At 41.6% G+C, this 14214-nt stretch overlaps 5 protein-coding genes across 5 annotated transcripts; 3 read left to right on the top strand and 2 right to left on the bottom strand.

The window, feature by feature from the left end:
• Positions 1-206: 206 nt before the first annotated feature.
• Positions 207-2116, top strand: BATDEDRAFT_20000 (uncharacterized protein; the record flags this gene model as incomplete). The annotated part of the gene is made up of 5 exons (XM_006679772.1): positions 207-608; positions 684-767; positions 1273-1357; positions 1447-1530; positions 1653-2116. Coding segments are annotated over 5 exons (1119 nt in total), but the record flags the coding sequence as incomplete, so codon positions are not given.
• A 1638-nt stretch (positions 2117-3754) lies between these two features.
• BATDEDRAFT_37122 (uncharacterized protein) lies at positions 3755-4483 on the top strand. Its single transcript, XM_006679961.1, has one exon. It carries the CDS (start codon positions 3921-3923, stop codon positions 4437-4439), a length of 519 nt encoding a protein of 172 aa, XP_006680024.1. The 5' UTR covers positions 3755-3920; the 3' UTR covers positions 4440-4483.
• On the bottom strand, positions 4481-6259 carry BATDEDRAFT_89736 (uncharacterized protein; the record flags this gene model as incomplete). The annotated part of the gene is made up of 7 exons (XM_006680123.1): positions 4481-4854; positions 4947-5027; positions 5098-5221; positions 5293-5475; positions 5555-5926; positions 6039-6071; positions 6173-6259. The coding sequence occupies 7 exons, from the start codon at positions 6257-6259 to the stop codon at positions 4481-4483; spliced, it is 1254 nt and encodes a 417-aa protein (XP_006680186.1).
• A 358-nt stretch (positions 6260-6617) lies between these two features.
• BATDEDRAFT_35416 (uncharacterized protein) lies at positions 6618-10487 on the bottom strand (the record flags this gene model as incomplete). Its single annotated transcript, XM_006679929.1, has 3 exons — positions 6618-9184; positions 9268-9470; positions 9647-10487. 3 exons carry the CDS (start codon positions 10485-10487, stop codon positions 6872-6874), a joined length of 3357 nt encoding a protein of 1118 aa, XP_006679992.1. The 3' UTR covers positions 6618-6871.
• Positions 10488-11979: 1492 nt separating this feature from the next.
• On the top strand, positions 11980-14178 carry BATDEDRAFT_89913 (uncharacterized protein; the record flags this gene model as incomplete). Its single annotated transcript, XM_006680015.1, has 8 exons — positions 11980-12286; positions 12454-12520; positions 12698-12779; positions 12899-13034; positions 13142-13334; positions 13411-13648; positions 13731-13928; positions 14038-14178. 8 exons carry the CDS (start codon positions 11980-11982, stop codon positions 14176-14178), a joined length of 1362 nt encoding a protein of 453 aa, XP_006680078.1.
• Between the last annotated feature and the right edge of the window lie 36 nt (positions 14179-14214).

A 14214-nucleotide genomic window follows, 5' to 3' on the forward strand; every position in this document is an offset into this window, starting at 1 on the left:
AATATCATCAGCCACAAACACAGCAAGTCGATATATATTCAAGACTATTCCAGCAAGTTAGTTTGGGATTCACTTTGAATCGCTAGTATTATAACTTGCAGCACTACTTGCCAATCAGTCGGTGAGCGATCGCAAGTCTTGTATATTCCAAGTGACTTGCTGCTGCCATACCACAACTCCTGTTGATTCAGCAGCAATACTAGAACATGTTCTCTAGTCCAGTATCAAAACATACAAGTCGCAAGTCCAGCAGTACCTATGCAACTCCACCACCCTCATCCCCTGCCTCTCCGCTACCGCAGCCATCTTCATTAACAGTTGAATATCCTGTTTCTGCCAGACGAGCCAACTCGGGCGGATATAGTCACAATAGCACTGGTGGTTATCATCGCACTCAACCACAACATAATAGCAACTATAACCAACAACGTAATCAGCAGGTTCCTTCAGCTGCTGTTCCATCTCATCAGAACTCCAGCAGCAGTCGGTCTGCGAATCCAAAAAAACCCCATTCTAGTGCTTTTGGTCCATACACGCTTGGAAAGACTCTTGGAGAAGGCGAGTTTGGCAAAGTTAAACTAGGACAGCATATGGATACTCGCAAAGAGGTATTTGTTGCTGAATATAAGTCTATGAATCAAGTATCAAACATCTTATGTTCTTATTGGCATCCAATTCAATAGGTTGCAGTGAAACTGATTAAAAAAGCATCAATCGACAGTCCTGCCAGACGAGAAAAACTCATTCGGGAAATCAGTCTGCTCAAGGTAGCCATTTCTTGTAGATTCAATATTCTGCATTTCTATTTATCATCATGTCCATATTGTCTTGGCTTATCACTGAAGAAATACCAGTTTTGATATCAATCTCATTTGAACCAAATTGCTCAATGTGATGTGGCTGCTGCAATGGATTGATATTACAGCTGTATTCACGTAAAATATAACATTTATCTTGCAGTGATTGTCACTGTTTTGTTTTGGAATATAAAGTATTCGTTGCACTTTCCTACTACAAATCGACTTTAATTGTCAATTCTTCCAAGCACAGTGTCCGTCATACAATCAAACTGGTTTTGAACTGATATAATCACATTTGGTGTAATCATACATTGTGCGATTGCCAGATTCATGTGTCATCTTTATCATGACACGATCCATCACCCATACCATAGCTGACATGCATATTATCCTTGTTGATTGACACTGTCCACATTAGTAATCATGAATTCAATACAACTGCTAACCTTTTGAACCATGTTTTTATTTCTAGTCCGTCAGTCATCCGCATATTGTTCGATTGCATGAAGTGATTGAAACCGAACATTATATTGGCATGATCATGGACTATGCTTCGGGTAATATGAGCATTTTACACATGCATTTGGCTTAATGCAAGCTTTCACTGTGGTTGTATCAAGACTAACCTAAGCTATTTTAATTATAGGCGGTGAGCTGTTTGGATATATTTTAAAGCGACGATATTTGAAGGAAAAAGAAGCTAGTGCATTTTTTGCTCAATTGATTTCAGGTATATATGCATCAACCCATATAATGTCATTGTAGAGTTGTAACATGGTGTTGATAGTGCAGTATGGTTACTGAGGTTTATGATTTGAATTCATGCCAACTGATGATTTGTAATCATTATAGGTGTGAGCTATCTGCACAAGAATCTCATTGTACATCGAGATCTGAAACTGGAAAATTTACTGATTGACAGTCACAGAAACATTGTGATTACAGACTTTGGATTTGCAAACACTTTCAACTCTGACTCGAGCAAATTGCTGCAGACATCGTGTGGAAGTCCTTGCTATGCGGCTCCAGAACTTGTCATCAGTGATGGCTATGTTGGCGAGGCAGCTGATATTTGGAGTTGTGGTGTTATTCTATACGCCATGGTATGCGGATACTTACCCTATGATGACGATCCAGCCAATCCCGAAGGTGACAACATCAATCTGCTGTACAAATACATTCTTGAAACCAAACCGGATTATCCGGAATATGTGTCAGAAACTGCTAGAGACCTCATCAGCATGATTCTCGTTCCAGATCCTCGTTACCGTGCAAACATGTCGCAAATCATTAATCACAAATGGCTGCGTTCATACGCGTATATGCTTGATATATCCAGTAACGGACATGCGATAGCTAATGAAACAATACCAGTTCAAAAGGTCCGCGAAACACCACCCCAACAGCAAATCCAGCCAAGCTCTCCAACAGCGTCGCCTTCACAGTCACCATTATCAAAAGCCTCATCGGGGTTGTATATTTCTCCACAGTCATCAGTTTCACACAATACTAACCAAGAAACATTGCAATCGGTGCTCTTGTTTCCACCCCGTTTGGAGTCAATGACGAGCTTGGAAAGCCCTGAGCCATTGGTATCTGCTGTACCAAAGAATACTCATCAGCCGTCAGTGTTGGACATTGTTCAAAAGCGTCAACGACAGGACCATACACATGAAACGATTGCAGTTGAATCCGTACCCGATATCGCATCCGATGGGGTTATTCATCAGATTGATGCAGGAATGGATGCCAACGAGACTAATGTCAATAGCACGTTGATCACTACACTGCCAACCGCTGAATCATTATCGGTCAACAATGCCGATGCACCAGTTGCCGAGGTTGTTGCGAAACACGATTCTCCCACCAGAGAGTCGAATTCTGTAGACGATAATATGGAATCTGGTCAGGCTTTTAATACTAAACCGTTCAGCGAATCGCTTACTCCAAAACCATCAGTTCAAACAATAGAACAAACTGCGTTTGCAGAAACCAGTGCATATGTTACTCAGAAAGTCATGTCATCTCAAACCACTGCATATGCAACTCCTATCAGTCCCACTAAAATGACATCTGGTTCAGATTCTGTTGCATCCATATCTACTATACCAAAGAATGAGCATAGTTCGTCACCAGTGAGCTTGGTGGATAGTTCGATTGACATTGCTGTAACACCTGATGGATCGATTGACATTGCTGCAGTATCTGATGAACCGATTGTCATTGACAAAGATTTCAACTCTGATATAAACAAGCCAGTACCAGCAAAGCCACATATCAATCTATCACATGTTGTGGATGCATCTAATCATTCAGGCAAGAGTCAGTCATTCGATATCCCTCGTGAAACACCCTCATCGATTATAATTAGAAAAACACCATATCTTGAACCACTGTCCCCTGTCGTGACTGACAATGCACCAAGCGACGAGCAATCTCCAACTGCTCGCAAACTGGTGCAATTCACTGTTGCGGATGAGTCAACCCGGACTAGTTTGCCTGCACCGTTCTCAAACCGTGGAAAGAGTTTTGACTCGCGCCGTTTGACTCAAGCTGAACGGGATATCGAGTCTGGTGCTTCTGTTGGCAAATCTCGTCAGCCATCCTTTTTGAATCAGCGTGTTGGAGCTGCCAATCAAGATGGCAATGATGAATCACACGGGTATGCTGGCCTATCCGCGGTACCACGGGCCTCCATATCATCTCAGTATACAACCAATCCAGGATCTGATTACTCACGTCTCAAAATACACAGTGGACCAATTGATCAGCGCGCATTGAGCTCCAAACCACCACGCGAGCTGATTTCAGATATTTCGGTTGTGCTTGGTAGATTGGGAATGGAGGTTTACAGGGTAGATGGCGAAGATTACAAGCTTCGTGTGGTGCGTCCAAAAGGTGGTGTGCCCACACAATCGCATAACTTTAGACCAGATTTACCCCATCAGTCGAGCAATGACGCTATTGAAAACACTGTATTCACAGGAGTTGCAGTTGCCATTCAGACTGATATGCCATCCAATGAAGCATTGCCAGTGGCTTTTGTTTCTCCCAAGGGGTCAAAAGAAATGAAACGTGGCAGCTCGATCAATATAGTGGGAGGTGAGAACAAGACTAAACATGGCACAAGCAATAGTAATGGTTCGGGTAGTGCTGCGCGTATTGCCAATGTCATTGCATCGTTTCCCATGTCACTTGTTCGTAGATTCCGCTATCTTGCACAATTTGGACCTCGATATGACAAAGGATTTGACGGTCACACTCAGCCAGACTCTATTCCGCCTGCTGGGTTACCGTCAATTTCGTCCAAATCAACCAGCACAGCGGATGATATTGGCGAAGTTCGTTTCTATATATCGCTGCATCGGATCAAAAACTTGCCTGGGCTTGCAGTGGTTGACTTTAAGCGACTTCGTGGCGATATCTGGCAATTTAAGCGGTTGTACAATGAGATTATTCCTCGGCTTTCGCTGCAGGAACAAACATTTGGACTTTTGTGATGTTACACTAGTTTTTGCTAATGTTTGTAATCATTGCACATTGAATGGGTTGAGTCATACATTTATTTTCCTCGTTTTATCATTTTACTCTAATGTACTTTATTTTTGGAACTATTTCCCGTCATTGATCCATGCTTGATTCCCACGTCAATGGCAGAAATGAAACACTATATATTGTCTTTATTTTGGCGTCATATGATTAGCTGTTGGTGGGGACATTCCATTCGGGATATGCAGAGTCTTTGCAGAAGAATTGGCCAACATATGTTGCTGATGCTTCATCATCAGCTGTTGCTGTATTCGCTGCTGCTGATCTATACTCCCAGCCGGCACTGTTGCTTCTGCAGCCACATCGCTGATAAGTTGGTGATTGGCTCCATAAAATCCTCTGAAATGGCCAACATAATACTCTACAGCGACCTTGTTGCCAATGTTGAATCGAATGGTTTCGGCCATTTTTCCAAGACTGGTTCCTTCAATTTCGCCCCATCTTAGTACGCCTTCGTATTGTTCTGATCCCATATCGTACACATTCAAGATTGTGTGAATTATTTCTGGGTTGTGTAAAGCGTGTTGATGGTTAGTAATGAGTGCAGAATACATATATGCAAGTCAATACAGGTGAATACAGGTGAATACAACATACTATCTCCTATATGCTTTTCAAACTTTAATGTCCGAATGATTCTACGATTGGTATTGTGCAACAGCTGATTGCGGTTATTTCCTATTAAAGTACACAAACATGATGAGCACATGAACAACCAATGAAAATGGGTCGTGTAAATGAGTGTTACCGGCTGAATGATTCAAAGGTCTATCGCTCAGTTCAATTAAAACTTCGCTGTCAGCCATATGCTTTTTACGTCGCCATTCGTCAATAAACGACATTTGCTTGTACTGTGGAAAAAACTCGCGATCCTAATATTTATAGGCCATCCAAAACGTTGGTATTTCAAGTATACAGTCTATATGAAAAACCATGGCTTTACCTTGCTCATCATGAGCATCATGCGATCGTTTTCGAGTTTCTTGGTGCTGACGTCTTCTTCTTCTTCCCATTCACGAATACGTGGCTGTTTCTGAGCTATCCTATTAGCATTGTATGCCTGTGCATTGATTTTACAAAGCACATCGATTGTTGGCTCTAAATACAACGGCTCTTCTACAATTGGCTAAATGGTCCAAAAGTACTCATTGTAGATCAGATATTCCATACGATATCAAGAATTAGTTTGTTTCAAAAGCACTCACTAAAGTTTGAGCCAAAAACTCTACACAGGCTTCTTCTGTCCACACAGTATTTTCTGCAAGTGACTGCTCATAGCCAAACTGCGATACGTCATTCAACAAACTCGTAGCAGTGGGTTTGAGCACAACGCGTTGAGGTTGAATATCACCTCTAGAGCCGGACTGAGCACTGCTGGAAATACTGTTATTTAAAGTGTTGTTTGTAGATTGAGCTGCATGGGATGTAGATGCTTGGTGAGAGGTGGATCGAGATGGAGCAGTTCGTCTATGATCATAGAGATCCACTAGCACTCTGCCTCGATCATATGTATTTGGCGGAAGCAAGTGGACAGCTGCTGATGGGATTTCCAATCGATTGATGGAGTCTATGATTGCCTGGATATATATAACGAGTTGAGTATGCAAGTCGTATTCAAAATCCGTTGTGGTCAAGCAGCAGTACTTGATTCTTGTCACCAATATTCAAGTCTAGCAATGAAATTCTTACCCTAAGAGGACCATTGTATTGATATGTATTTTCCTATGTAAAATATCCATACAGCCGAGTCAGCAATACATTAACTGTTGCAATCCAGAATAAGTTTCAAACAGGTCCCAAACAGGTTCCAAAGCAAGACTGACACTATCTAGTAAAGTGAAATACGACGGATACAAGTGAAGGGATAATGCCTTGGGTGAATGCTGTTGCGATAGTTGCGGGCCTTCCATTCAATCAACAAGTGTATGTAAATAGACTCGAATATTAATTTCACTTGAATCGAGTTTAAAGGTTTGTTCTTGACTGCACGTCAAACTCGATGAAATCGGCTTGCATTTGCATCGCTTGTTGCCATCAGAATGCTTGCATTTATCAAACATCTGTCATGATTCTTGTCTGGATTTTTATATCATTCTTGTCAAACATCTGCTATTTCTTGCAACTCTTCTCGGCAATTCAATATAATGTATTGCCAGTTTAAAGCACGACTGATTCAAAATACTTGATCAGGTTATGCCAATCTCAAATCACATTGCTTAATGTTTAATATTCATCCCATCACTTGAAGACTAGTACAAATAAATGTTTACAAAATAGTATGGTATTGACCTAAAAGTAATGTAATCCAGTAAATAGTGAGTTCTAGAGGGGATCTCGTTGGGAGGTATGGAGAAATAAACTAAACAAATTTACTTTTTCGAAGTTGGCACTGATAAAAAAAGTATATAATTAGTTGACCATGCTCACTGGACCTCGAAAAATGGCAGCAACTAAACTCTTGTTCATATGCTAGCTGGTGTATGTGGAAATAGAATCAAGTTGTACGCGCTTCAATGTCATCGTTAAGCAATACTAGTGTTGGAATCGCTTTCCACAACCTCACTTAGCAGTGGTGTTTCTTCTGATCCAAGCAGTTTAGTGGATACTTGCTGCTCTGATTGTTGTTGAGGTAGTTGCTCCTGCTGTATCTTTGGAACCGATTTGAAATCTGGTTGTTCCACTTGCTCTTTATGTAATTTAAGTTGCTGTTGTTGCTGAAAATTCAACTGCTGCTGAGTTCGCTTTTGATCCTGCTGCTCTTTTAAAGCTTGCTCGTTTTTCTGAGTAAGCTCCTCTTGCTGAATCTTTTTTTCCATATCACGCTGTCGCTTGAGTTCTTTAACCGAAGCATCTTTTTTCTCTTGTTCACGCTTGGCCTTTTCTTTTTGCTGATCCAATAGTTTCTGTTTATCACTAACTGCATTGAGAAGTTTGCGATGAGCAACACGAGCCAGTTGCTCAAATCTGGCTTCGGATGCTTCTTTGAGTATTAGCATATGTTGGCTCTTGGATCGCTCAGATGCCAATGCAAGTTTCAATGCTGCAATTTCTTGCTGATGTTTCAGATTTTCATCTACAAGAGCCATGTTGATGGGGTTTTCAACAGTAGGCGGTGGTGGGAGTCCTTTGAATGCCTCGGGTGCATCTTGTTCAAGATCATATTGAGTTTCTGCATTTATAGAACCATGCTGCTCAATATAACGCTCCTTGGAAACCAAGGCGATTGCGTCATAAATGGCTTGTTGGGAGAGTGATCGAGCTTGAGCATTGAGGGTACGATCATGAATTTTATCATCAGTGCACTCTGAACATATCTTGTGAATCACTGCGGACACAGTGCCTGGATTGATAGATTCTGTTTGAGCAGATTTTGACAATGAAACAGTTTCCTTGGTTTCTGGCAAATCAACAACTTCAATATCTTGTGAGTGCTGAAGAAATAGCAACTTGGCAACAGGCACATGTGGAGATGTAGATACAGTTTTCTTTTCTACTGTAGTAGTTTGAATCGATACATCTGAAGTGTCATGCTTGACTATTTTGGAAGAAACGATCGCCTTTGAGGGTTCGACAAAATCGGTCTGTACTGCAGTATCTATAACAGATGGGTTTGATGGCCCATCAGTCTGTGACGCATGAGTTTCAGTAGCTACAGAAACCAAGAATCTAGCTGGAATAAAGGAAGGTTCTGACAAAATGTTTGAAGTGTCTAGCGCAATAGATTTTGATGCAATAGCGTCCGAGGTATGATAGGGTTGACCAGGTGCGGTCATGTAAGGCAGTAAACCGTGGTTTTTGGTAGAAGACGAACCAAAATTGGACCAGTCGTTAAAATCTCCCAAAACACTGGCAAAGTCCTTGTCCAGCTCACCAAGACCAAGGGCGACCTGATGCATAGACAGACTGGTATTAAGAGCTTGAGAATCCCAACGATCTGTCAAGTTATCAGATCCAGTGGATGAGTTTGCATCTGACGAATGGTGCGACTCAATATCCTTGAGCGATTCTGGGGCAAGCAAAGACAGACGCGAGTTTCGTTTTCCAGCTGTAGTGGTAGACAGCGAAGTTGCAGATAGTGGTGAGCTAGCAATATGTGAGGTGCTGGAAGTGTTATTTTGGCCACTTACAGCGCTGTTGGCTATACTTGGATTTTTGATAGAACTGCTCGGTTTGACAATATCTTTGGTTACAGAAACTGGTATAAGACGAGGCATACTACCACTATTGGATTGTTTATCTGACAACGATGCTGTGCCAAGTTCAAGTTGAGAGCTGGAATTAGATTGTAAACTGGATTTTGAATTTCGAAACAATCGGAACCCGCTTGTTTTTTTGACAAGTGGTGCCGGAGTAGTTGATGAGGAGCGGGATGCGGGTGGATCTGATTTCAAAAATTCTGACAAAGACATGTCCTTGATGTTTTTGCGCTTCTGGCCTTCCATCAAAAATTCGGCATCGTCATCCAAATCCATTTCTTTGAGGGAAGTCATGCGCTGAATAGGTTGTGCAGAAGGACCAGGGATTAGATTAGTTATCGTTGATGGACTTGATGGTGGACTTGCAAGCTGCTGCATGAGTGGCTTGGTTGAAGATGTAGTGGGTTTTGGAGGGAAATACTTGGGTCCGGCCTGTTCTTCGGGACCAGTATTGCGCAGAAACTCCCAGTAAGTTTCATTTTTTTTGGGCTTGGGTTCATCGCCCAGTGCATCGTCGCCTATGACACTGTCTGTATCATTCACCTTGGATTTACCGTCACGTAGTAGTGTATTAATGCCTTCATCCTTGTGTCCTGCAGCATCTTTAGCCACCAATCGGATGTCCTGTATTTTTTTAATCTATATTGGATAGATACCAAAAATGGATTCAAACACATTTAGAGACTAAAAACATACATAAACAATCTGAGATGGATAAATACCTCAATGTGGCGCATACGCTCAGGAGTTGATGTGAGCTTTTTTGTTTCCTTTGTATTGAGCATTTTTTCAAAATCCATTGCAACAGCAGTGTCTTTGACAGCAGAAGTGCGACGGCTGTCAATGATAGCAGTGAATGCAGATACAGCAGACGAACGACTAGCAAATGATGCCGAGAATCGGTTGGATGGTGACGAGGGTGCAACTACAATACCACCAAAAAGGATTACATGGCAATCGTTGTGCAGATGGGATAAAGGCAGAATGTGTTAGCTCAGGGTTACGCATGGTGCTCGACAAGATTTCAAAATAAATCAGTGGCATGAAAAGCATATCTGAATGCAAGCTGTTAAACCCAGCATACAATAAAAAGCAACTTACTTGGGGCGGCAGTGGATGGGGAAGCATTACCGGAAAATACTGTGTCATGGGAGTGAACACGCTGACGAGTCAAAGAAGGAGAAGTTCTGCCTTGTGGAGGAGTAGGAGATACTGGTGACTTGATTGGGTTCTGGCTAGATTGTGCAAGATGCGATGATTGTTGGGCTTGTTCATGCAGCTGCGCTTCTATTGACCCCTTGGGGGCTTGTGATTGGTTTGTGGATTGGTTGGGGTAGGAAAAAGCAGCAGTCAGCGATCCCGATCTAGCACCCACTGATTTTCTGTTGCTTCCAGTTATATCAGTGAGAGTCGTCTTGCTTGCTGAATGTGGTAGAATTGATTTAGGCTGAGGTGGTGACGAAGTAGGGAGCGACCTACGGGTAGCGAGAGTGGGAGATTTCGTGGCTGAATGCGACAATGCATTGGTAGTGGATGCATTTGCCGATGCAGAATTGATGCTACTAGCGTTGCTAAATGGTCGTTGCAGGTAATCGATACTGCTGCTAGAATGAGAGGTTGAAAAGCCATTAGCCTGCGGGAAGGAAAGTTGGAGGATCGACGAGCGACCAGTACTAGAAGTGGCGGTCAAAGTAGGGGCAGATTGCAGAGTGGTCGTTGAAGCTCTAGTGATTTCTGGTGATATGGATGATGCAGTAGTGGGGTTTGCTGATGGTGGTAATGACAATGGACGGTCCATTGAAAGTCCAAAAGATGACAGGAGCGAGTCAGCAAAGCCACCATCGCCCTCGCTCATGAGCGAACTCTCCATACCGAAATCAAACATCAGTGACGATGAGGTTGATACAGGGCGTCCTGGAGTTGGGCTGGAGCCAGTAGGCATTTGAAAATAATGTTTGATATTAAAGATGTAAAGCGCACTTGATTCTAGAGCAATGGCACGCCTAGACTTGGAAAGTAGTGTATGGGCAATCCACTTGATATACTGACTACCGCAAACTGGTCAAACTTGCAAAAGGTGGATTGACCAATACGATTGGGTTTACTCGACGCGATGTGTGGGGCTTGTAGGCACACCAAATGGATCGTGGAGATGGAGTATTCGGATTTTTAAGGGTAAGCAGTGCTCACTAAGAAAGTCTTGTTTAAACCTAAACTTGACTATCTATTGCAACGATATTTAACTATGAATATGCAAACAATGTTGATTGATGGGCTAAGATTGTCATGGTAGGCGGACTGGAAAGAGGCACGTTTTATCCAACCAATGCTTATGGTGGTGTTGTGGCTCGTTTACGTAGCTTGTATGAGTGGTATATGTTTTGCGGCTCACTTTTGATGCAAGCTACATCATAACCACATGAATAGGTATAATTGTGGTACTCGAGACGACTGGTCTTGGCTATTTATTTTCGGGAGGTGCTTCAAAAAGTAAGCTGCATATTGTGCTCTGCATCCATCTATAAATGCGACTAAACCCATAGCACACCATCAACCCTAATCATCTTGTGTTCTGATAGCTTTTCGCCTTTGTTTATGGCGCTTACTAGAGCATGTCTGTATTTGAACAGTCAATTGCAGCCCTTGCAAGATAATAAATCTGCAATTTGATGGTAATAAATGTCAACACAACCACCCAGCCTCTTCAGCTGAAAACAAAAAATGACAAGGCAAAAATAATTATTTATTTATATTTCAACAACCCGACTTCGCCATGCTTTGAAACATTGATAGCATCAAATAGGCTGCAACAGCAGCCTTTTGGAAACGCAAGTTTTTCTACTGGTAACATTGCAGTTGTTTTAGGTTGGTGTGGACTCTAGATGGAGCGCCAAAGTTCTCGCGTCTGAACAAGACCAAACCAAGATCAGCGAGCAGCCGCCGTCAAACCAAAAGATGACGTCGTCCTATATTGAGTTGACAAGTGCAGCAGATCATTCAACAAACTGGTCATATCAACACAAATCAGATTGACCTCGTGATACAGGAAATACACTAAATGCTCATGCCATTTAAATCAGCAGACAATCTACTGATATTTTCAAAACAATACCATCAATGATAGTTTCTGATGGTTGCTCATTTATCTCTACATTCTTGCGCTCTTTGTTGCTAGTTGTGAACTCTGCTGATAGTTGAATAAAAAATGGTTTTGTCCGGCGTGCCAAATCAAATACAAAAAATAATATCTATTCAAAAAACGGTCCATTTGTAGTGAAAAGATGACATTTAAACATTATTCCGAAACTCTGGTTACACGATAAAATACAAGCGTTTCATTTGACGTGAATACGACTGCAAGTCTAAAGAGCCGCATCAACACCAACTCGTTACAATTTAAAGCCTATTTTCTTATATAGTTGTATTGATTTGAAATGGCAGGTTTGGAAAAAACTGACATGCATACAGCATTACACTCGTCAAGTACAAACGCAGGACTTCACTTATCCAACTCGAGACTATCGCCTGGAAAGTCTGGAGCTCGTCAACAACTCCCGCTTGGGCTGCCACGTTCAGGTCAGTCCGGACCAAGTGACAACCCTCAGTCACGTAGCAGGACCAATCTAACTGGTGATGGTAGCATGTCCATGCTGTACAAGTCAAACTCCAGACTAGATGAGCCTTCAAAGATACGTTCCGGTATACAGAGGCAAAGTTTTCCCGAGCTCAAACGAGTTCCTGGTAAGCCATAGATTCGAGTCTAGTGTATTGACCCACTCCAAGTGGAAGCATATGTCTCTGGAACTCATGCTCCAATGGTTTCCATATTGACAAATATGGCTTATCAAGTATTTGTTTTGGAGCTCATCAACTTATTAGAATATTTACAATATGATAATTATAAAAAGGCGACGGCAGAGAGTCCGAGCGAGAGCCGCATACAACCGGATGTTTAAAGTGGAGATTTTCAAAAACGTAAGATGAACTCAAGATTCAATATAGTATATCCATCTAAATGGACAAATCTGTTGTTCGACTGCTCGTTTGTGTTTCCAGATTGATCCCTGCAAGTCAATAATTATACCATGCTTCGACAATGCTATCCAGCCATATTTTTGCATTAAATTTACAAACCAATTTAAATATTTACAGGATAGAAACAGAAATATACTCGGTCAAGTTCTCTTTTGATGACGAATTTATCGTGGCAGCATGTGGTAACGCTAGTATCAATGTAAGTTATTTTAAGCTTGCAATATTTAATTTGAAATCATTTGGCGTCTGTTGATTTACTTTACAAAAACACCAATGTTTTAATTTCACGATTGTTTCAATCATACTTACTGGTAATAGGTATTTTCAACTAGAACAAATGCACGAGAACTAGAGCTTATACCAAGTGGAATGAAAACTATACTTCCATGTACTTCACTCGCATTCCGACCAGATAATGCCACATACAAAAACAAAAGTATCCTTGTTGCTGCATGTAAGCGGTTGAATTGAGTTGATCAAACTAAAACCAGTCGCTCAAACAGGCTTGAACTGATTTTGTAATATACATTGCATTTTGTCAAATTTGAATGGATAATCTAGATGCGGATGGAAGTATTCGACATTGGCATTATACGACTGGGCAACTTCTCAGCACTATCAATGAGCCTGACAACCAGATCAATGGTGTATCATATAGTCGCGATGGTAGTCAGTTTGTTACGTGTGGAAGTGATATGCACGTTCGAGTATACGATGGCCAAACGCATGCACTGACTTTTAGTGCAATGTCCGGGTAAGTTTAGTGTTTATTAAATTGTTTTGGTTAAAACACCCATTTTGTAGATGTATACTGAAAATCCTTTTGACAGACATAATGAGGTGACGGCAGGACACTCGAATCGAATCTTTTGTGTCAAACATCATCCCAAAGATCCCAACATGCTAATCAGTGGTGGATGGGACAATACACTTCAGATATGGGATAAGCGAATGCGCACCTCTGTCAAGAGTTTTTTTGGTCCCCATGTTTGTGGTGACGCAATTGATTTTAACGAGGACGGCTCACTGATTGTCGTGGGAGCTTATGTCAAAGACAATCCATTGACGGTATTGTGCTTTGGACAATTTGAATTTAAAAGTTATACTTTACATGAATTAATTGTTGGTGGGTAAATTATTGCAAAAGTAGATATGGTCTTGGAGCACTGGTCGAATGATGGAAGCAGTAACGTGGGCCGAGCCTGTTGACGATGAGCTGCCCATGTGCATGCTTTATTCGGCACAGTATAGTCAAAACACACAGAGTACAACCCCAAACAGGTATATTCTCGCCGGTGGTGGAGGCCTATCTAAAGAGGCTCGAATATTTTCAAATGATTCTAAAAAGGTAATTCCAAAGGATTGTCTTGGTGTTGATAATCACCTGTATAAGTGCATTTTTGAAGTTTGGAAACTGCATAACCAACGTGGCTGATTTGATGCATACTATCAATTAGCCGGCCGGATCCATCACCCACCTCAACAGCGCAGTGTATAGCACAGCCATTAGCTCACAAGACAAAATGGTGGCAATCGGTGGAGGAGGAAAAACGCTTATTGTATGCAATATTGAAGATCATTTAGCAGATATACGATAAACACATCAATCTATAATAAATCTACAAAGATTGGGG

Source organism: Batrachochytrium dendrobatidis (genome assembly GCF_000203795.2).
Source record: "Batrachochytrium dendrobatidis JAM81 unplaced genomic scaffold BATDEscaffold_8, whole genome shotgun sequence".
In the NCBI taxonomy this organism is placed as follows: Eukaryota; Fungi; Chytridiomycota; class Chytridiomycetes; order Rhizophydiales; genus Batrachochytrium; species Batrachochytrium dendrobatidis.